The sequence below is a fragment of the Natator depressus genome, chromosome 8, assembly GCF_965152275.1.
Source record: "Natator depressus isolate rNatDep1 chromosome 8, rNatDep2.hap1, whole genome shotgun sequence".
Taxonomy (NCBI): domain Eukaryota; kingdom Metazoa; phylum Chordata; order Testudines; family Cheloniidae; genus Natator; species Natator depressus.
The window spans coordinates 51,513,970-51,536,150 of NC_134241.1; the positions used below are offsets into that span (position 1 = coordinate 51,513,970).

At 46.1% G+C, this 22,181-nt stretch overlaps 1 protein-coding gene across 1 annotated transcript in view; it reads left to right on the forward strand.

The window, feature by feature from the left end:
* Positions 1-728: 728 nt before the first annotated feature.
* TDRD5 (tudor domain containing 5) overlaps positions 729-22,181 on the forward strand; it is a 33,584-nt gene continuing 12,131 nt past the window's right edge. The window contains exons 1-12 of the mRNA XM_074962185.1: positions 729-786; positions 1,767-1,836; positions 5,893-6,131; positions 8,948-9,340; positions 9,797-9,975; positions 11,604-11,687; positions 13,138-13,194; positions 14,476-14,629; positions 15,811-15,920; positions 17,967-18,187; positions 21,256-21,468; positions 22,091-22,157. Coding sequence (XP_074818286.1) covers positions 5,900-6,131; positions 8,948-9,340; positions 9,797-9,975; positions 11,604-11,687; positions 13,138-13,194; positions 14,476-14,629; positions 15,811-15,920; positions 17,967-18,187; positions 21,256-21,468; positions 22,091-22,157 — 1,710 coding nt within the window. The 5' untranslated portion in view covers positions 729-786; positions 1,767-1,836; positions 5,893-5,899. The remainder of the gene's footprint in view (positions 787-1,766; positions 1,837-5,892; positions 6,132-8,947; positions 9,341-9,796; positions 9,976-11,603; positions 11,688-13,137; positions 13,195-14,475; positions 14,630-15,810; positions 15,921-17,966; positions 18,188-21,255; positions 21,469-22,090; positions 22,158-22,181) is intronic.

The window sequence follows — 22,181 nt, forward strand, 5'->3', positions numbered from 1 at the left end:
GCTTTCAACTACCTGAAAAGTGGTTCCAAAGAGGATGGATCTAGACTATTCTCAGTGGTAGCGGATGACAGGACAAGGAGTAATGGTCTCAAGTTGCAGTGGGGGAGATTTAGGTTGGATATTAGGAAAAAGTTTTTCACTAGGAGGGTGGTGAAACAGTGGAATGCGTTACCTAGGGAGGTGGTGGAATCTCCTTCCTTAGAAGTTTTTAAGGTCAGGCTTGACAAAGCCCTGGCTGGGATGATTTAATTGGGGATCGGTCCTGCTTTGAGCAGGGGGTTGGACTAGATGACCTCCTGAGGTCCCTTCCAACCCTGATATTCTATGATTCTATGCTGTTCTGGGAGCACTGATGCTGGCAGGTGACAGTGTAGGCTACATGTTGCATTGCTGTAACTGTACAGAGATGCTGATGGGGACAGAGAAGGAGGAGTCCCCTTTGAGAAGAGATGGGAAAACTACAGCCCGGGGGCCACATCCAGCCCTTCAGGCATTTTAATACGGCTCTCGAGCTCCAGCCAGGGAATGGGGTCAGGGGCTTGCCCTGTGCTACGCATGCCAGGGCTCCGCTCGGCTCCTGGAAGCAGCAGCATGTCCCCACTCCGCCTCCTATGCGTAGGGGCAACCAGGGGGGCTCCGCACACTGCCCCCGCAGTTCCCATTAGCTGGCCAATGGGAGCTGCTGGGGCAGTGCCTGTGGATGGGGCAGCGCGCAAAGCCACCTGGCCGCTCCTCCGCATAGGAGCTGGAGAGAGGACATGCCGCTGCTTCTGGGAGCTGCTTGAGGTAAGCGCTGCCCTGAGCCTGCACCCCTACCCCCCTCCTGTGCCCCTGCCCCAGCCCTGATCCCCCTCTGGCCCTCTGAATCCCTCGGTCCCAGCCCGGAGCATCCTCCTGCACCCCCAACCCTTCGTCCCCAGCCCCACGCCAGAGCCTGCACCCGCAGTCGAAGCCCTCACCGCCTCCCGCACCCCAACCCACAATTTCGTGAGCATTCATGGCCCGCCATACAATTTCCATATCTAGATTTGGTCCTCTGGCCAAAAAGTTTGTCATCCCTCCTCTATACTCCCCCCACCAGCAATTATAGCTGCAATGGCAGCTGAGCAGCTCCCAACCCCAAGAAAAACAGAGGCTTAGACATTTCGAGCAAAGAGCTCATGAGAGCCACACTGTGAGCCTCAGAGAGATTGCGGGGTTGTAACCGAGTTGGCTAGTGTGGTTAGGCGCAATCTGTTATAAGAAATCAGTTCAGCAGCAAGACAATGCTAGTCCTCGGCACACAGAAGCAGCAACCTCCCTTCTGATGAGTTGGTGCTGACTTAGTGCTGATATCCAGAGTTTATCTAGAAGCACAGCTATGCTGTTGTCCAGCAGGCATGTGCATTGTTAAAGGAGGAGGAGAAAGAGGAAGGGAGTAGAGTTAGGGTGGCAACAGTCTTTGTTTTCTCTTGGATTCCTGTTTTATTGGAAATCTTTGCAGCCCGCTAAGTCAGGATATTACAGGCATGCCTGAACTCTGAACTTTCTACTCCCTGATCTAGTTTGTAGTGTTAGGATCTTGAAACATATTATTTGCTGGCAGATGACTGGTCCCAGGGAAATGTTGAATGAATGGGGCTACTGTCAAGCAAATGGAGTTGAGTATGTATTTGGGAGAAAACAGTGATACATAAATAATATAGTGTCCTTAATCATCCCCAAATGCTTTATAAACTATATACATAGAAAAATTGCCTGTTTAACCAGGTATATCAACATTACAGAACAGTGTGGAATGGGAAGAGAATAGAGAAGGATACCATATCCAACGGGGACCTGCGAGTGGAATTTCAGGTCAGCAGTAAGTAATTCTGAAAGCTGGTTAGACTGCTTTGGCTATGGGCCCTTCTTGCCAAAAGTAGAGTGCAATCTTTAATGACTATAAGAGCCTGGACCTTTGATTTCTTGTCTGGTGTTCTGGATGCTGTTTCCCAAGGGTTCTTTGTAAGAGCAGTTTGCAGCTGAGCAACTCTCAGTTGATCTCAGGAATTTGGATGTGAGAATAGTGCCGCATGTTTACTCCTGCCCTGTGGAAAATCAGTGTAGAACGAAGACAGGAATCGTTTACTGAAATGCAGGCATTTCCCCCCTGTTTTCTCCAAACCCCTTCATCTGTAGCCTGAGTCCCTGGGAATTGTACTGAAATGTACAACTTTTTGGAAATAAACAAAATGTCTGAACAGGCATCACACATGGACTAAGGAAGAGAAATGGACCATTGGCCCGAACACAGGACTGGGAGTCAGGAATTCTAATCCGGATTATGACAATGATTCCCTTTTTACCTTGATTTTACAACTGATTGTTCCTTCCTGAGTGGAGTACTTTGCATTTGTCGTTTTGAATTTCATCCTATTTACTTCAGACCATTTCTCCAGTTTGTGCAGATCATTTTGAATTTTAATCCTATCCTCCAAAGCACTTGCAACCCCTCCGAACTTGGTATTGTCCGCAAAATTTATAAGTGTACTGTCTATGCCACTATCTAAATAATTGATGAAGATATTGAACGGACCCTGAACTGATCCCTGTGGGACCCCACTCATTATGCCCTTCCAGCATGACTGTGAACCACTGATAACTACTCTCTGGGAACCAATTATGCACCCACCTTTTAGTAGCACCATCTAGATTGTATTTCCCTTGTTTGCTTATGAGAAGGTCATGTGAGACAGTATCAAAAGCCTTACTAAAGTCAAGATATACCACGTCTACTGCTTCCCCCCAGCCACAAGGCTTGTAACATCAGCTGGGATTGATTAGTGCCTCTTCATTTCTTCCCAGGTCCAGGGCTGTCCCTAGACATTTTGGTGCCCTAAGCAGACCCCCGGGGGGGGGAGGGGTTGGCCCCAGGCCTCTGCAGGGGGCAGGGGCAGGAGCAGGCTTGCGGGGCAGGGGGGAAACTGCCCCCCAGCACAAGCTGGCATAGCGGAGCGGGTTGGGGCTGGGTCGCCACTTTCTGCAGCCCGGTGAGTGCATGGCAGGCTGTTAGGGGGCTTATTCCTTCACCCATTTACTTCCCTGGTCGTTCTCGCATGAACAGAGAGCAACAATACCCGAAGTCCAAAGGTGCAAACAATTCGATGTTTATTGGGGTGAACTTCCAGCAAGCATGATTCCAGTTTCCTTCCTTAGTGTCCCCCTTCCCAGCTCTGACACCACAGAGCCTTACATCTGTGTCCCTGTTCCCATTCCTGCCCTTAGCCAAACATGATTCCAATTTCCTTACCCCCATTCCCTGTTCCCATTTTCCCCACACACACCCATCCACTCACTTCCTGATTGACTGCAGACTATATAGTAAAACTTGAGTTCTGCTTAGCTATACCTTAACCAATCATTTTCCTGAAATTTAACTAACCAATCCTAACATATTGTAACATGATCATGTAACCAATTATATCCCACCACCTTAATTAGTTTACACCCAGCAAAATTAATTATACAACAGACAGAAACAATCACAGAACCAGAAAGAGATTATACAGACAAACAATAGCAAAGTGGGAATTATAATGACAAAACAATACAGAAGTGAGGATTTCACATCCCAGCTATTGATAAGTGAGTTCTTGCCAGACAGGATGCTATCAAACTAAGTTTCCTTTTACATTTTCTAGGCACTTCCCTTTCTCTGGAGGCGATAGGCATTATCAGGACAGGATTGTATTCCTAACAGTATTTCAATGTGACTAGTTTGGAATGTGAGGATCTGACCATTCGCTTCCCAGCTTATGGCTGCCTCTGTTGCTTAGCCAAAGGCCTTAACCTAAGAACAGGGCCTCAGACTGTCACAGTAAGAGAAGGACCTTGCACTGGCAGACAGTGATTTTGATTCTTTCTTTTATACCTCTAACTAGCCAAGTGATAAGAATACACCTAAATTCTTAAAGTACAGGCCTTTACCGACAGGCCTGAATATCTATATCCTAACCCCACACTCATGGGGCAGTGGGAAGTGGAGTGACCTGGCCCCAGCCCACTCTCCTCTGCTCCCCTAGCTCCCAGCCTGGGGATTTGGGGGGCAGGGAGGAACTGCACCCCTGCACTCACCGGCGGCATGGCTGGGAGCCGGCAGCACAGAGCAGGCTAGGGCTGGGTCACTCCACTTTCCGCCACCCAGTGAGTGCAGGGCGTGCCCGACCCTTGCTGCAGTCCCTCGGGATGTTGCTCAGGGGAAGAGGTGGAGTGGGTGTGGGGCTGGGGCAGACCAAGAGCAGGGGCAGCTTTCCTGGGTGGCTCAGCCGGCCAGGGGATCAGGCTGGCTGCTGGAGCAGCACGCAGCTGCATAGGGCCCCAGGAAATTTGGGGCAATTTGGTGCCCCAAATTTCCTGGGGCTGTACGGAGCTGCGTATTGGTAAGGACGGCCCTGCCCAGGTCTTAATGATTTGTCTGACATTTTTCAATGCTTGCATAATTTTGTGCAAGCCTAGGTTTTGGTGCCATAATATACACACTGTGCCATTACATTGTGCTGTTGTGTTGAAACATCAGTGTTGTGGAGCAATGATCCTTTGTAGGAATTTTCCTAACCTTCCATGAGGTAGGTCTGTGGAATGTGTAGGGACTTAAGGTTGATGCTAATTGGAGATTGTGTGTTCATGATGTAGAGCTGGGCTGCAGGTTTATGTTGGGGTGTGGCTGATTTTCTTTCTATTCTTTCCCCCTATCCCTTTGCTTTCTTTAAGCCTGAAGGGGCAGGGCTCAATCATGATTCTGTGGCAAGGTCCTGGGCCCCCCATTGCTCTCATTGTACCAAGCCCTGCATGAATCTAGCTGGCAGTGCTGTCAGGTCTCTCCGAAGCCCACGTAGCGATCTCATGTTTTGCTTTGTGCCTCACATGGTTATGGGTTACCAGGATGGGAATCGCTAGCATGGCACAGTAGGCCATGGCTCCGTGGGACACGCATGGGGTGGCCCAAAGGGTCAGATGGGAGCTCAGCAAAGGGGCCACTCAGTACAACTTTGGGGGTGCATCTGTACGGTGGATGCCTGTCACCTGGGATGGAACTCAGCCCTAGCTGCTCCCGCACAGGACCTGAGGGGTCACTGTGCTGGGGGACCCCGCCCCATGGGCAGCTCCGAGTCCCGACCTATGGAAGGCTGGCCCAGCGTCAGCCCCAGCACGGGGCGGGCGGCCTGAGCGCAGTACCTCGCTCGCACCACTGGGTGGCTCTAGCGCCCCTCCGCCGCTCTCTATGGTCTCGCTGGTGGAACGTCCCTCCTCAGGCGCCGCCGTATGGTCGGGTCGGGTGGGAGGGCAGAGCAGAGGGGCGGGGTGTTTGCGCGCAGGCGCACAGGGTGGGCACCGCGTGAGGGAGCGACCCGGCGAGGAGGCGCGACGTGAGGACACAGCCCGAGAGCGAGGGAAGGTGGGGGCGGGGGCGATTCTGGGGGGATGGGAGGGAGGAGGGCTTGGGGCAGTAATCGCCATGGGGGAGGGGCGGTAACAGCAGGGGGAGCGCTAGTTGGGAAGGGACAGGGAGAGGCAGCGGCAGTAACCCCGGGGGTGGGGGAGGGGCAGTAACTGCGAGAGGGACAGGGACTTCAGTGGGGGAGGGGCAGTAATGCTGAGGGGGCAATAACTGCAGAGGGGCCGTAATCCTGGGAAGACGGGGACAGGCTGATGTAGGGGCAGTAACTGAGGGGCAAGGGCTGTTGTGCTGCACTCTTGGTGCTGGCTCAGCCTCCCCTGCTCCCCACCCACTCTCTTCCCCTGCTCTCCTCTCCGGTGCCCTTGCTTGCCTGTCTCTTGGGGCTCGCTGTAAAAATCAATCACTGATTTGGTTCCAGGGCCTGTCCTCCCTGCTGGAAGTCACGCTCTCTGCTCCCTCTGTTTCTCCCCCAGCGCAAACATGTCGGACCAAGAGCGCCTCATGGACTTGCTGAGGAAAGAGGTGAGGTCGCTGCTGATGGCTGTCAAAGAGGGCCTGACCCCAGTGCAGCTGGAGCAGGAGTACCTGTCTATGATCGGCAAACCTCTCCCATTGCACACCCTGGGCTACCGATCCACCATGGAGCTGGTGAAGGACATGCCCGATGTCATCAATATCTGCTCCTCTAGAGATGGTTATGTTATACTGAAAGGTGGGTGTGCGGCTCCCCTGGCAAGAGGAGCAAATGACTTGGGAACCCTCACCCAAGCATGGAAAGGCATTCAGTAGAACAGTCTCATGCTGTGCTTGTAGTCTGTATGTGCTTGATACAAGGCTGGTGTAGAGCGTGGACCCTGGACTTGGAGCATTTGAATGTGGGGGAAGGTACCCAGTATACTAGCCAGCCGGTGAGTTTTCAGGGTCATGTATTTAATCCACCCCAGCTTTTTAAGAAAGCTTTAGATAAATGTTATAAAGGTGCAAATAACAGAGGGTGATATCTAGGGAGCATCTTGGCCATTTACCATGGATGGGTATCTCTCCTTTGTGACTTGCAGTTTAAAGTTATTGATTAAAAAGATGAATCTTCATGGCACTCTAGTGGGCTGCTGACATTGGGTTTGCCTACTTTTAACCTTGGGTAACCCACATAAGCATTATATATGCAGGATTCCATTATAAGGACTAGCACCATGATCCATTGCTTCATACTCTTATTATCTTTTTTGCCTTCTGCACATGTCCCTTATTATTTCCATTTGCCTCCATGTTTGTTTCTTACCTTTAGTGTTTCTTCCTCTCTTCCAGTCTATTTATATTCGCTTTCTCTCTTCCTTCCTGAGCCTCTCAGACATCTTCTCTCCTAATTGCTTAATCTCACATATGTTCTGGGCCCAGCCTAGGATCTGTAATGACAACCACCCAGGTTTATGCTATAGCACTTAGGCCTCCCTCTTCTATGTAAACAGAGATTGTGGCAGAAGACAGAGCCAGGGAAAAGGCACCAGAGAAGCAACTGGTGCCCCCTTATCTGGGGGCTAATTATTATTTATATTTCTTGATAAAAGAACCTTTGTGGGTTGATCCTGCTTCTTTCTTGTTTCCCCACCTTTGGGAGCAGAGTCTTCGAAATAATCAGCAGCACTGTTTTGGGAGGAGTGATTTTGCAAAATTGAAGAGGCAAGCCACCCCCAGGGGGAGAATGAATAGACATTTTAAAATCTCTTTTTAAGAAATAAGAGGGGTGATGTGGAAATGCTGGGAGAGCATGGCTCAGTCTCCAAAAATGTTGTTAGTATTCTTTGGTAAGCTCCATAATACCAACCCATCAGTCCAGAGAGATCTTGCAAAGCTAGCTATGTGCTCCCTCACTGAGGGTATTCAGGGTTTGGTGGTATTAACTTCCTCTCTCACTGGTGGTGCTGGCTTGTTTCAAAGGCATGTAGATAGTGCTTTTTAATTTGAAGCCTCCCAAAGCACCGTGCAAGCTGTGACAGATATGGCAATTTCCTGCAACGTCTTTTGGAGATATTATTGAATTAAGGTTAAATAGCTTTGGAGTCCACTGTATTATAAATGCAAAGTTTGTATTATTTATTTGTATTATTGTGGGATTGTTTGCAACTTCTCTAGGAAGGAGAGACTTGGCCAATGTATACCCTGAGAAGCGCTGTTGAGTTTTAAAGGACTCTTAAACAATGTGCCAGACAAGAAGGAACTTTTGGGACAAAGTTAAGTGGGTTTTCTAGGAAATATCTGGGACGAGGTGAATGCAGAGTGCCTTCTCTGGACCCAACCTTTTGATTCTATGCCCTAGGAGAGTGCCATTATCTGACTGATTATGTATGCATGGCCTCTCAAGCGCAAAGACACAAGCTGTATAAAGGAAAAGCTGATCTATGAATGTGTGTTTTGAGCAAACAGCTGTTGTAACCACAGAAGAGACCCATAGTGGGGTTCAAAAGAGCGACAGAACCCTTGCTTAAGTTCAGGTTGATCTCTAGTGAGCTTATTAGCATATTGGTTAGGTTCTTTTATTGTTTTTAATAGTTTTTCACCTTAAGAATGAATGTGCTTGCTTAGAAAAGGCTGTGTGGTAACTTATAATTGTGGGCAATTACACTGTTTATAGCCCCTGATGAGAAGGCAAAGCGCAGATGGAGACCTGCTTAGGCATTCTGACTTACTAGGGAACTGCAGCCTGGAAAAACCCCTGTCAGGAGGGAAAGAGAGATGGGTCTCTGCCCAAGAGAGGTGAGGATCTGGGAGTCTAGAGTGGGTGCACTTGCTGGAGCACAAGGGAAATACATGTGCAGTTGCCATGAACTGACACAAGCTATGTATACACAGGGATCACTTTACCAAATAGTTTTAAATACTGAAGCTAAACAGCACATCAATGTAGGGCAGTGAAAGAACAATGCTGTATCTGATTGAAATTGCAAGGTGAATTTAGGTAGAGTCCAATTGCACAAATTGGAATTGGTCCAAGACACTCTTGCTAACACTTTTAACATTGTGAAAAATGCCATAATGACAGGTGGTTAGGGCCTTGGTTTTACATCTTGTTCAAAAGGCTGCAGCTCCAGCAAAGCACATTATGCTGTAGCACTACCAAGAGGTCCAGTATGGTTTTGTTGCAGTACTGGCTCACAGGGAAGGGTGCCATCTATTGAGCCGCCAACACAGCCTTCTACGATATCTGGGCTTTCTCATATGATCTCCTGTTCAAGCACTTAGTAGGCTCAGCAGCCCTCTCTGCTTGGATCATGATCTGCTGAGATCATGGTCCTGTCACATTGCCCTCTCTGGGATGTTAAAGCTGTTCCAGACCAACTTACAGGGGGAGGATAAAAGCTGTAAGTTACTGTGCTTTCTATCATTAATGGTAGAGTTCAGCAATAACTGATTAGTGCAATTTGCTCTTTGAAGAGGAGTGTTTCCTCAGAAGGGGGCTAGTAGAAGGGAAGGGGGAGAGAGGAAGAGCGTTACCCAACACAGCTTAACTATTTATTTCTGCTGCTTTAGCCATTGCAGATGAAGCCACCAGGGGGATGGCAAGTTTGGTTGCCAGACAGAGGTCCAGTTCTAAGGTGCGAAATGTCATGCGAAGAACAAATGCCTTCTCTCGCCCCAGCCTGCCCCGGCAGGGCCGGACCCCTCCTATCCTGCCAGCTATGGTGAAGAGTGAGCTGAAGGACCTGCTGAGTCTGTCCCCAGTCTTGCTCTCAGATTTTGATAAGGCCTTCGCCAGGCGCTTTGGACGGACATTCCAGTATATGCGCTATGGATTCTTCTCCATGATTGAAGTGCTGAGCGCAGCCTCTGATATCATTGCCATTGAGCAGACCAGGGCGGGCTCTCTGCTGACCCTGAAGAAAAGCCCCTCAGTTAAGCAACAGCAGGAAAATCTGTCACAGGGTGAGGCTGTATATGTATTTAATTTGGGGCAAGTAGTTCTGATTAGCACACATTGTCACTTTTTCTTCAAGCAGACCCTGTTTCAGGTGAAGGGGGCTAGGTCTCCACTGGCTGCAATAGCACCCATCCTTTAGGATTCAGCACAGGGTGGCTGTGGTGGTGCTGCTGCAGCAGCTGTGTGCCCAGCCCAGTGCCAGAGGGTTCTGGCTCTGTATGAGTTGGGGCTTTATTACATGATTTCTCCTCTGTGTTCTCAGGGGTAGGTGGATGGAGAGGGGCGAGTTTAGCTAAGCTGAAGTCTGTACTCTATAAATAGATTTTATTAACATGACAAAGGTTGCCTCCTTGTTGTGGAGCTGGATAAACATTGGTGTGAGCCCAACATTGCCTGCCTGCCAGGGAAATGGGAAACTGTGACCTGCTTAATGCCATGTATAAACCTCTTCTCTGCTTAAGGTGAGAAGGTGATTCAGCCAAAGAAAGCAGAGCAGGCCAAGTCTGATTCTCTGCCAGCTCCTGCAGTTAGGACAACCCCTCCAGGATCTGTCTTATGTACAGAGAGCCTCGAAACACCAAAATGGGGATCAGAGCCAGTGGAAGCAGAAGTAGGGAACTGTGGTGAGAGACTGAAACAAGTGAGTAACTGAAGAAGTGAGCTGTGGGGTTTCTTATCCTTAAGGAGAGTCATTTAACACTGTATCCCAGACACAATTACATTATATCATCAGTACAAAGCTAGAGTTTTCTAAATTGTTTTCAGATTAGTTCAACAACAAACAAATTGATATTGGCATAGGAGTCCAGTGGGCTGTCAAAATCCTGTTTCTGGTGTGCAAAATATCTGTACTCATGTTACAGATCACCCATTGGCCATTTCCTGTAATGACCATCAACTTGTTACCTAATGATAGAGTGCCTTCCACTCAAAGATCTCAGAGCACTTAATATTAAGCCTCATAACCCTCCTGTGAGGGTAGATAAGCCATGGCGACTATTCCCACTTTATACATATGGAAACTGAGGTACACCGTGGGTAAGTCACTTGTCATAGATCACATAGAATCTCATAGAGACAGGAATAGAAACCAGGAGCCTTGAGACCCTGTACTTTGCTCAGACTACTAGCTATACTTCTTCCCAAGGACAAAAAAGAATGGAGGCTTTTCCAGTTAATGCCATAACTGAAAGACACTATTTCCTTTGTCCTTTCTGGTCCTGATGGGCTCTATGCTGAGGTAGAATATAACTGGACCGTTTATTAGCACCAAGGAAGGACTTGGTCCAAAGGGCAGCCATTGTTATTGAGTTCTGTGTGCTAGGCAATATTCAGACAAAGGAAGACACACTCTCCTTACCTCAGTGTGCTTACCTAGGTGATCAGGCACAGACAATCCAATACTGACCCATGATGAATACAATGGTTAATGGTACAAATGGGAGGTGGTGTGGATTATTTTAGATCATTGAAGTACTAATGGAGCAGCATGTGTTAAGGAGGGATTTGAAATGAATAATACTTCACACCTAAGAGGGTCATTTAGCAAATGAGGGAGATAGAGCCCTGTATGTAGGGGGCAGCATGGGGGTAGGTGCATAGACATGAATGGGAAAGATTACAAAGGATAGGTTTAGCAGGGAGGTTTGAATGAAGTGTAGGCTGTGGGACGGAACTGATCCAGAATTGTAATAGGCTGCAGTATAGTTAGTTACTGCTAGAAGGCCCATATGCCACGGGATGGTAGGTGGGAGAATGCCATGGCAAGAGTCTTAGGGATGAAGGAAGAATGAAAGGAAGTGTGTGAGGTGCTCTAAGAGCTCCAGAAAACTGGCTTATGGCTAGTGCACAGTCTGCTTTATGATGAGGTGGTACAACACTGGTGGTATAATGGTAAATGTAAGCAGTAATTAATTGGAGACCCCTGCATCGCAGCAAGACCCATGATCAGTATTGGTGATCTACAGAATAGAGTCCCAGAGATTATGAAGGGCAAGAACTACTAGCCATTCCAAGTGCCTGTATATGAGCAGTTTTAGAGTTAATGGTTGTGCATCTTATACGTGCAGTGTGTTTTAAAAATCCTTTGCTAGATGCTGACATTCAATCCTGTTTCACTGCAGTCCTAATCTCGATGTAATTTCCACTAATAAACACATCTTTTACTGTAATAATTTGCCCCCTTGATTGCACAATTTGATATGAGTTTTCTTGAGTCTTGGAATTCACCTTTTTGTTCTTGGTATGATTTTTGGCTTTTCCTTGAAGTTGGAGAAGGATATTAAGATGATGCTTGCACAGAAGGGAGCCGGAGGGACAGTCAGCTCAGAACTCAAAGAAAAGATCCGAGTTGTAAGTGTTCCTATCTGGAAATGTCTCTAAGCTTTGGGCAGGAATAAGCATTTAGACATTAGCATGTCTGAAGCCTGATGCTCAAGGAACACCACCGCTGCTGCTTCTCAATAGACTTGGTGGTTACTGATAAATTAGGGAAGATGATGTGGGGTCAGCCAGCCTGTGGTCTGCCTCTCTTCCCACAAGATTGAAATATGTTGTTTCCTCTGTCTTTGGCATCAGCTAGGCTGGAAAAACCCAGCAGAGAATACAGATTATCTATGAATCCTGATGCTTGTGCAGAATCAGAACCTATGAAAGGTGGTGACACCTCTAGGTTATTTAAATGTGTGTATTTATATGTCCAGTGTGATCTCACTCCCCCTAATCTACTACTATCTCTTTTGCTGCTTATGTCTTGAACTATCCCCCTTCACAGCAGCTGCAATTTTACAGATAGTTCATGCGCTAAAGAGCTCGCCATCTTCCTATAAGTGTCGAGAGTACCTAGCATGTTATGGGTGCACTTAAGCAACCATACTGAAATACAGTGGTGGACTGCTAATTGGGGCTTCTCAGCATAGCTGTCTGGGTCAGGGGTTCTGAACCTGGAGGTCGTGAACAGGTAGATGTAGGAGGCATGACTACTTTGTCCTTCCCATATAGCTAAGTGGGAGAGGGGTTTTTGGCTAGATTGGAGAGGGGTGTTAGGATGGTGCTTATATGGAAAAGAAGGTAAGGGTATGGAAAAGGTCCTCAAAACCACTGGCCTAGATTGTTTAGCTGGGAAATTAGACTTCTGATCCTTGCAGGTATTCTACAATGTGGAATTTTCATAATCCTTGTATACAATGGAGAGTTTCTCTTCACTGAATTCACAGAGATGTGTGGACTTGCCGATTGGGACAGATGAACCCACGCCAAGTAAATTACTCTTCTGGATAGATACTTTCCATTGAAATTCTCTCTTGTAACTGAGCCAGACTCTGGGTGCACTTTCTGTATCTTGTAGCAGGGCCTGCAGCCACAGCTGAGGCCAGTGGGTCGAATGCATAGATGCAGATCTTTTAAAGGGCTCTTTCATTTGCTCCTCATGCTTGGATCACTGTGTGGGGCCATGAATTCCAAACATACACATGCTATCTGTAATCCTTTTCTCCTTTTCCAGTTTATATGTACCCTCAGAAATTAAGTTATGCGAGTCTGATGTTCTGGATGAGTGGCAAAGCACTGCTAATTTGGGGCATCGACAGATGGAAGGTCCAACATATCTAGCCACAGGGGCTAGTAATAAAGTGCATGTCATTAAAAAGCTAGGGCCCCTAACTTTCTATAAGTATATATTTTGCACTCATAATATGCTGTTTAGTTGTCTGTGTTGCAATATGAAGCTATTCTTACTCCCTCTTTCACCTAAGGTCCAGGTACACAACTGTCTGGTTATGATGTGTCCTTTCCTATTGTGTAGGTTGCAGCCCAGTATCCCGAGGGTTTGCTTGCATCTAAGCTACCTAGTGAGTTTGAGGTAAGTTTTGCCTCTAGCGGGTAGGGACTCTTTATTCGGTTTGGTTAAAGCTGGACATACTGCATGTTTAAAGAGCACTCTGCAAGATTCTCTCTCAGCTCTGGTAGAGCAGTTTTCTCTTTTCAGTGCAGGTTCCCTCCAGAAGAGGCTGCCAACTCTGTGTGCTGGATTTATGTTGAAGATAAATACCCAGTAGGAGCTAAGATGATGATGCCGAACTTATGTCCATTCACGTACTGACAATGAGGAAATAGGAGTATGCCCCCAAAACTTAATTACTCCAATAATTCTTTTAAAGAGTTTTACAAGGGTATTTTATTTAACTAATCTTTAGGCAGGCCAGAGGGGCTGAAATATTGATTTTTCGCATCCTTGTGGAATCCTTTAAGTAAATGAAATACCCTTCTTAAGAAACTTAGGAGAACTGAATAAATGTAGTTTGAGAGGGTCTAATTTTTTGCTATTGAGGAGCAGCTCCACTAATATTAGGGAACTAGTGTTCAAGCTTGTTCTGTTTGGGTGCAGGCTCCTATCTATAGTCCTGTGTTCCAGCTAAACAAGTTTTTTGGTCATTTTACAAAATTATTAGATGTGCAAAAGGTAAATCTACATCCTATGTCCAGTTTTAGGGATCAGGTATGTGTCTGTTACACAGTGATGAACCTTGTAATTGATGCACTGTGGAGTGCTGCTATCCATGTCCAGCACCAAGAATGAGAAGATTGCAAGTCATGTGGATATGACTTGTACCAATTTATAGTCCCGACTGTAAAACCATTCCGTTTAAAAGATACCATTGAACTGTTTTTATAGCTTGGAATTTTTTTCCTCCCCATGGTTTTAACTCCCTTTAGAAGTTTGATTCTAAAATTCTTTTCTCTCCTGATCTTAGAGCTCTTCCATTTGGCAGCCCTTTTTGCTTTCCCATGTTTTCAAAGGGAACCTGAAATTCGTGCATCTGAGTTCCTTTTAACTATTGCTCAGTCTTCTTAGAAACAGACATTGGATATCAGCAAAGACTGATGTGCACAGGAACCACCCCCTACCTCCATCGTACAATGGCAGAAGTGGATTGTGATATGTTGTCGCCTGATCCCAGTGGATGTTAACCCACTCACTGCTGCAGGGGCACTTAAACCCCTCTTGCAAATTATGCTTGCCAAGTTCTTTAGTTCTTTAAGTTTTTATTGTTGTCTGCTCTGCAGGTGTGGTCGCAGTTTTAAAAAAAAAGGGGGGGGGGCAGTTGAATATACCTTTAAAACTCTTCTTTTCTGGCAACAGGCACATTTTAAAGAGAAGCTATCAGTGAAGGAGCTGGGGTTCTTAAATGTGATGGAGTTTGTTGGGGCCCTTAATGATATTCTCCACGTTGAGCGCAAGGAAGGAGAACAAGATTGGCTGGTCTTTGATCTTGAATCCAAGTGCTTAGCGGATGGTAAGTGAGGTTTATATGTCCATGTTTCGCTGTAGGGCAGGAGTGACCAAAATACTGCTGGTGGGACAGATGTTACCCACAAAGACCTACAGCAGGGCCCCTTAAAAATGGGATCTGTAAAAGAGAAGCGGAGTCTACAAGTCTCATCGTGCAATTCATCACCTTGGTCTAAACAGAGTAGCGTTCAGAGCACGATTCAGCATTATACACTGGGAGCTTTGCTCATTTCTTACCACTGGTGGGTGGATTTGTCAAGCCTGAGTGAAACTGTTAGATTTGACATTTATATTCAAAGTTAAAAACCAGTCGAGATGAATGGGAAGATTTCACATCTGTCTTTGAATTACTGTTTGAGGCTGTCGAGAAGACAGAATAGCTTAGATTCATTGCTAAAGAGTATTTTCACAATAAAGGCTAGCTCTTTTTCATTTAAAAAAAAAAAAAAGATTCGATTCTGCTGCAAGTATTGGAATCTGTGACCAGCCTCACAGCAGTTGCAAGTGTGTGGCGTGCTGTCCATTTGAATTGTGAAGGCAAATCATCTGCTTTTCCTTCCCTTCTCTATGGAGGGAAGCTTGGTTTGTCGGCATCTTGCAGATTATACTTTAATGCAGGTATTTTTGAAGCCTTTTTGTTGTGAGTTGAGGAGGGAAGTTTTTATCAATGAGTTTTGTAGCATGTACCACTGGGCAAGGAATGAATTTGTGTTTCTGCTTTTGTATCTTGATGTACATCAGTTCTTTTCCTTACTGCTTTCTGAAGCCCAAATAGATGTATTCTCCTTCCTTTCTTAGGGCCCCATCTACACTAAAGACATTTACATCAGTGTAGTGTGACTTAGCAGCATAAGGTGTGGCATTGTAAGCCCCATTTTACAGCAGTATGGTGACTATACATTGGGAATTTGTGCAAGTGTAATTATCTTGATGTAGTTACACCGGGGCAATTTCTTCATTGGGTTAAGTCACGCTTGTGTAAACCCTGCTTTACATCAGTGCAACGTATTTGCACTGGAGTAAAAGCAAAGGTAAATTTCCTGAATGTAGACAGAGCCTTGGAAGGTAACAGCTCTGGCTTTTAAGATGTGTGAATTTCATCTTCTAACCGAGCACATTTGATTCCATTAGTTGAGCAATCAAAGGATGAGATCTGTCAGTCTGATTCTTTGACATCTTCACTAGGTGCTGTTGAGCTCAAGGTCTCCAGCTGGGATTTCTGTTCTGAGAACTCTGAGGATCTGGACCTGAAAAAAAGCAGAGCATTCAATGTGGTAAAAGAAATGGTGAAACCAGTGAGTGGCCTTCAGTAATATAATGACCAGGGGGTGCATTTTAGGTTTGGAAGCTGTGATTAGTGTAGCTGGCTGCTGGGAATTTAAATATCCCTTCAAGAGTGTACTGTAGCCAGACTCAGCCTTGCAGAGCCACTGGAATCTTTCTGCATCTGTATCCAGCCTATCCAAAGCCATCTTACCTATGGACATTGTGGATTCTCGATCACTTGAAGTTTTCAAATTGAGATTGGATATTTTCCTAAAAGATAGCTTCTTATTGAGTTATAGCCTATTGGCTTGATGCAGAGAATACTGGGTGAGGTTCTGTGGCCTGTTATGTTCTCTGGCCTTACCCAATTCACAGCCATGAAAAACGCATCACGGACCATGAAATCTGGTCTTTTTGTGTGATTTTACCCTATACTACTCAGCTTTCATGGGGGAGACCAGTGTTTTTCAAATTGGGGGTCCTGACCCAAAAGGGAGTTGCGGGGGGGGGGGTCGCAAGGTTATTTTAGGCGGTTCACGGTATTGCCACCTTTACTTCTGTGCCGCCTTCAGAGCGGGGTGGCAGGAGAGTGGCAGCTGTTGGCCAGGTGCCCAGCTCTGAAGGCAGCTCCCAGCCAGCAGCAGCACAGAAGTAAAGGTGGCAATACCATACTGTGCCATCCTTACTTCTGTGCTGCTTCTGCCAGCAGCTCTGCCTTCAGAGCTGGGCTCCCAGCCAGCAGCCACCACTCTCCAGCTGCCCAAGGCAGGGCCACTGCCAGCAGCAACATGGAAGTAAGGGTAGCAGTACTGCAACCTCCCCCGCACCCCCCACCCAACTCCTTTTTGGGTCAGGACCCCTACAATTACAACACTGAAATTTAAATAGCTGAAATAATGAAATTTACAAATTTTAAAATCCTCTGACCATGAAATTGACCAAAATGGACTGTGAATTTGGTAAGGCCCTAGTTATGCAGGAGGTCAGATTAGATTATCATAATGGTCCCTTCTAGCCTTAATATTTATGAATCTGTTCATTCTGTTAAGTACCTTACTCCCACAATGCAGTTTTCACCTGTGGTAATTGATCATGCAATCTTTTGAGCTCATCTGCGTTGCTTCTGCATTGTCTAGTAGGGATGGCTACCAGGTGAGGTGAGGTGCCTTTCTCCTTCTTTCTTCCTTGCCTCAACCCTCCATGTCCTGATGTTACTTCTGTGGCACACACTCTCCTTGCTGGCACAAGAAGCAGTGTACACGGATGGAGTCTGAATCTCTGTAGGGCAGCAGAAAGCACTGCCTTCAGGCTATTGCATACACCCAGAAAACTAAATGAAACCAAAAAAGATTTAGTTCACCTTTTCAGTCAAGTCCTCTCATGGAAGGGACTGGCTTTCTCCCTTCTGGGGTTGCCTCTAAGTTTTCATGATGAAAACTCAGAGGTCACTCTCAAATCTGGGGTGAGGTATCTGTTTCTGTCTCTTCCCCATTTCCTTCCTTGGTGGGTGTAGCACATCCCAGAGAGAGTCCTTAGAATTTCCCTGTTTCCAGAGAACGCTTCTGCTGGCAGATGATCTCCTCTGCTGAGCCAGTCAGACCCAATGTTTAATTGGAATATTTGCTGTGGGTAAGTCAGGCACTCCTTCCCCTTTTATTGTGGGTCTGAACCACCCCAATTAAATCTGCCAGCCCTGGTTGTGTGAAGAACTTAAGAGGCAGGGCATTGGAATGGGACTTAAGCAGTGCTTAATTTGTGCCAGGGCTGAGCCCTCGCACCTGTATGCTTTGCAGTTCAAAGCCCTGGCACCTCTGGGCTTGCCACATCAGTTATGAAAGTAAAAATATCACTTGAGCACAAGCTCCAGTACCTCTGTCATTACAAATTAAGCACTGGACTTAGGCTGTACAGTGCCACTTAGAATCCTTTCCATTAGGCATTAGGACAAGCCCCACCAGCACTGGGTTTTATCTTAATGGGGTGGTTGCTTGTCCTTGTTCAATGCACCCACAGCACCAGCATTTAACCATCTGTCTGAGCACCAGTTCCTTTTACTCCTTTTCTTGTCTCTGCAGTATCTGGATGTGGAGGAGCTACAGCTAGCCCGGGAGATAGCAGAACCCGAGATCCCCCCTGATGCTATTCAGGACAGAAGCCTTTATTGTCTCCCTGCACTGGACAGTAGCATGCTAGTGGGTGTCTTTGTGGAGTACATAATCTCTCCTAACCAGTTCTACATCCGGATATGTAGCAGGGAAACATCTGAGATGCTGGAGGATATGATGATTGAGATGAGGTGAGAAAGCGTTGCATCAGCTTTGTGCTGTGGCCTGTTGTGCAGATTCTCCATGAGAATGTGTATGCATGTGCTATGCTGCTGAGAGAGCAGGGCACCCAGCTTGCTGTTGTGGTTGGTACTGGCTTGGGTATGTTGGTGCAGATGTTCATGCACTCTACTCGTTCATGTATGCATAGTGCTTACTCATCCCTCTATAACTGGAAAACAAGAACTATGTTTGGTGGCAGTTAAGCCTGCAGCAGGACACACTTCATCCACCCAAATTGAAAAGCATGGAAATAAATAGTTATGGCAAAGGACTTATGCATTCCTTTGCACCTTCGTGTTGCCTACAGTACTGTTGATATAGGACTCCTTAAGGCTTTCACGTCCATCTCCAACAGATACCAAAAAGCACTACTTACCCCAGCTTCATCAAACTTGCACATCTGACTGTCATGCTTTCCATGTATTTGGGAAGGTCATTATCTAAAGGTTTTGTGTTAAAGTAAAAGCTTGTTATGATTGGGGTACGTATTGCTTTTAGGGATAGTTATGAAATGCTCTCTAGCATCACTACTGATGCATAATTCATATTCTAGGAATTAATGCATGAGTAAGAGCAAAGTGACCAAAGGACAACTCCCAGAATGTGTTAAATTTCTTGCAGAAGGGGTACCAAAAAAGTGAGATAATATTAATGAAAAATTGCCAAATAGGATTACTTTAAATGCTTGTGGCACCTTAGAGACTAACAAATTTATTTGAATTTGTTAGTCTCTAAGGTGCCACAAATACTCCTTTTCTTTTTGCGAATACAGACTAACACGGCTGCTACTCTGAAACCTTTTAAATGCTTATAATTCTCTCTATTCATTCTTCATTGAACCACTATGAAAAATTCAAATAGTGCTCAGTTTGGATTCTGATTTTTTTTTTTCCCATTTCAATGAGATTTCAACAAAATAAAGGTTGACAGCTTCTGTTAAAACTGAACTCTGTAACACAGCTCTAACTATACTTTTTACATATACTTTTTTACTACGCCTGTGTGAGCAACCTGGAAAAGTGGGATCACTGGCCCCTTTAACTCTCCAGCCTGGGCTTGTTCTCTCAATGCTTTGCCAGTGACAAGCAGCAAACCCCTCCAGGTACTGTTATCACTCAGCCATCAGCATGCAGAGGCACATCCAGCTAAGCGGTGTGAAGAGCATTCATGCAACTCATAAACTATACACAGAGAAACACCAGCAAATCTCCCAAGTCCCCAGCCTTGCACCCCAGATATATACCGTCTTGCACTGCTCAAGGCCTTCTCTTGAACAGTGCAAGCTCAGTAATTAGTTTGCCACTTCATCATCAAAGGAAAGTAGATATGCACCAGCCTTTGTAATCTGAGCAGATTCCCCAAGCACTTTGGACAGACTCACTAGTAAGGATAAAACATTAAAATAAGTTTATTCACTACAGAAAGATTTTTTTTTAAGTGATTTTAAGTAGGGCTCAGATTTTGTCAGAGATATTTAGTAAAAATTATGGACAGGTCACAGGTAATAAAAATTTACGGAAGTCCATGACATGTCAGAGATATTTTTAGTAAAAATCACGGATAAAACGGGGAGTGAGAAGGGTCCAGCACCCACAGCAGCTGGGCAGCTGCGGGGACCAATCGCCACCCTGATGGCTGGGCAGCTGTGGGGGGCTCTGTCTGCCTCCCTCAGCTGGGCTGCTGTCGGGGGGGCTCCTGCCACTCGCCGTGGTTGGGCTGCTGTGGGGTCCCCCTGCCCTCCTCCGTTGTGGGGAGCCCAGCTGCCCATGGGGAGTTGGAGCTCTGGGGGACCCCTGCTGCCCAGCAGCTAGGAGCTGCTTGGGGGCCTCTGCCCGCAGGAACTGAGAGCTGTGGGGCTGCCTGCTGACCGTAGTCCAGCCCTGGGACAGAAAATGTCACGGAGGTCTCTGGAAGTCATGGATTCCGTGATATAATCATAGCCCTAATTATAAGTGGTAGGCATAAAGATCAGAGATAGTTACCTTAAGAAAACAAAAGATCAACACACATTCTAAATCCTAAACTTTTAGACTAAGCAAGAATTGAAGCAGTTTTTCTCATCTCACTGGATGTTATAGGCAGGTTACAGTTCTTAATTCTTAAGCACAATTTCCTTCCCAGCCTGAGATTAATCTCCTCAGTTCCAAGTCTTTCTCTCGTTGCCCTTCAGCGTAGGTGAGGGACGAGAGATGGTCTGATGATGCCACTGTCCCTTATTTTATACTCTCAGTCTATGTCCCTGGAAAGATATTGGCCCAGGCATGTTCTGGTGGGCCTTGCTGATTCAGGGTTGAGCAATCCCGATTGTGTGGTGCTTGCGCAACGGTCTCTTACAGAACTGTAAATCTCTTGTTTACAATTCCCCTGCTGATCAGGGTCATTTAATGCCCATCTGGGTGTGGGTCACCATCCCTGTTGTCATTGGAAAGTTAGCAGTGGGTGTATCCCAAACTCATTACACCTTTCAATAACAACCATATAGCAAAATCTTATAACATCGTACATAATGATATACATATTTTGACGGAACAATGAGTTTCAGCAGATCATGACCTATCATATGATACCTTGCAAGGCACTCTTTGTATGAAATACCACAACCATATACCATTGATGAATATGGGGATTGCAGGGTGCTACTCTGAAGTACAGTGTGTCACAGCTGCACCTACTGTATTTGCTGGAAGGCGAATAAAATCCCTGTGTGTGCTTTTATACTCTGAGCCTTTGAATTTGGCTGTGTTCATCGTAAATGTTTAAAGTACAAGTGTACTCTACCCATGTGGTATAAGAGCATGATATGGAAGGGTCACCTTCACTGTTAAGGAAGATCTTCCTCTGCATTGCCTTTCCTAGATCTTACGTTAACTTTAAAAACTGTTCTTAGCTCTGATGTTTTACCATAAGGCTCCTTGAAAGTTCATATCAAAGAGAGGTTTAAAGGAAAACAAGAAAGCAATGCTGTACTGAAGCACCTATGCAGTTCTGTCTGTACTGCTTCCTGCTGGGCATGACCTTTTTCTATGGTGTCTTGCAGACGATGCTATTCAAATAAAAATGTTTCTGACCGTTATGTCATGCCGGAGGTCTTGGTCCAGCCTGGCCATCTTTGCTGTGTTAGGATTTCGGAGGACAAATGGTGGTACCGAGTCATCATCCACCAGGTGCTCAGCGAACAGGAGGTGGAGGTGTTCTTCCCAGACTTTGGAAATCTGCGGACTGTGCAGAAGTCTTGCCTGAGATTCCTCAAGTAAGTTAATTGCGGTATTTTGGCTAAGTGCTGCCAAACATTACCTTCTCTCCTGGAGCTTGCCCCACCTTCACTCCCTTTGGGGAAAGCTGCATAAACACTGTCAATAGATTTCACAGTGTTTTCTAGACATATTTGGAGTTGTCATTTATTCTGGGATGAACATAAAGCATCAGTTGTCCTTACCTTGAGTTGGCTGGAGTGGAGGGAAGAGAGCTTTTTTCATCTCCCTCCTTTCCTAGCCTCCACACTGTTTAGTCTGTTCTCCTGTCTCATCTACCTCTCTACATGGGGGCTTTGACACTGATTGAACCAAAAGTCATAAGCATTGGTCTTTGTTTAATGAGTTGCAGGGGTGAGAGACATTTGGCATGGGGCAGTATGGGGGAACTGGCACTGCTGTTTTCTGTGCTGTACCCATTCTTTGGATGCAGGATGTTGGTTGCCAGAGCTGTTCATCGGACGTCTTTCACAAGCATAAAACATTAATTTAAAAAAATACAACTATGAGGTGGCTGTTGGAATTGAAGATCAAGAGGCTATATGACTCATGGAAACTTGTACCATCCATATTTTTAACTCTTGGTGTGTGATGAAATGATGGATTTGATTCCTGTTGCAGGTGCTGCTATTCGAAACTTCCTGCCCAAGCTATCCCTTGTTCCTTGGCATGGGTGAAACCCATAGGGGTATGTATCCACAGACAGTTTTTC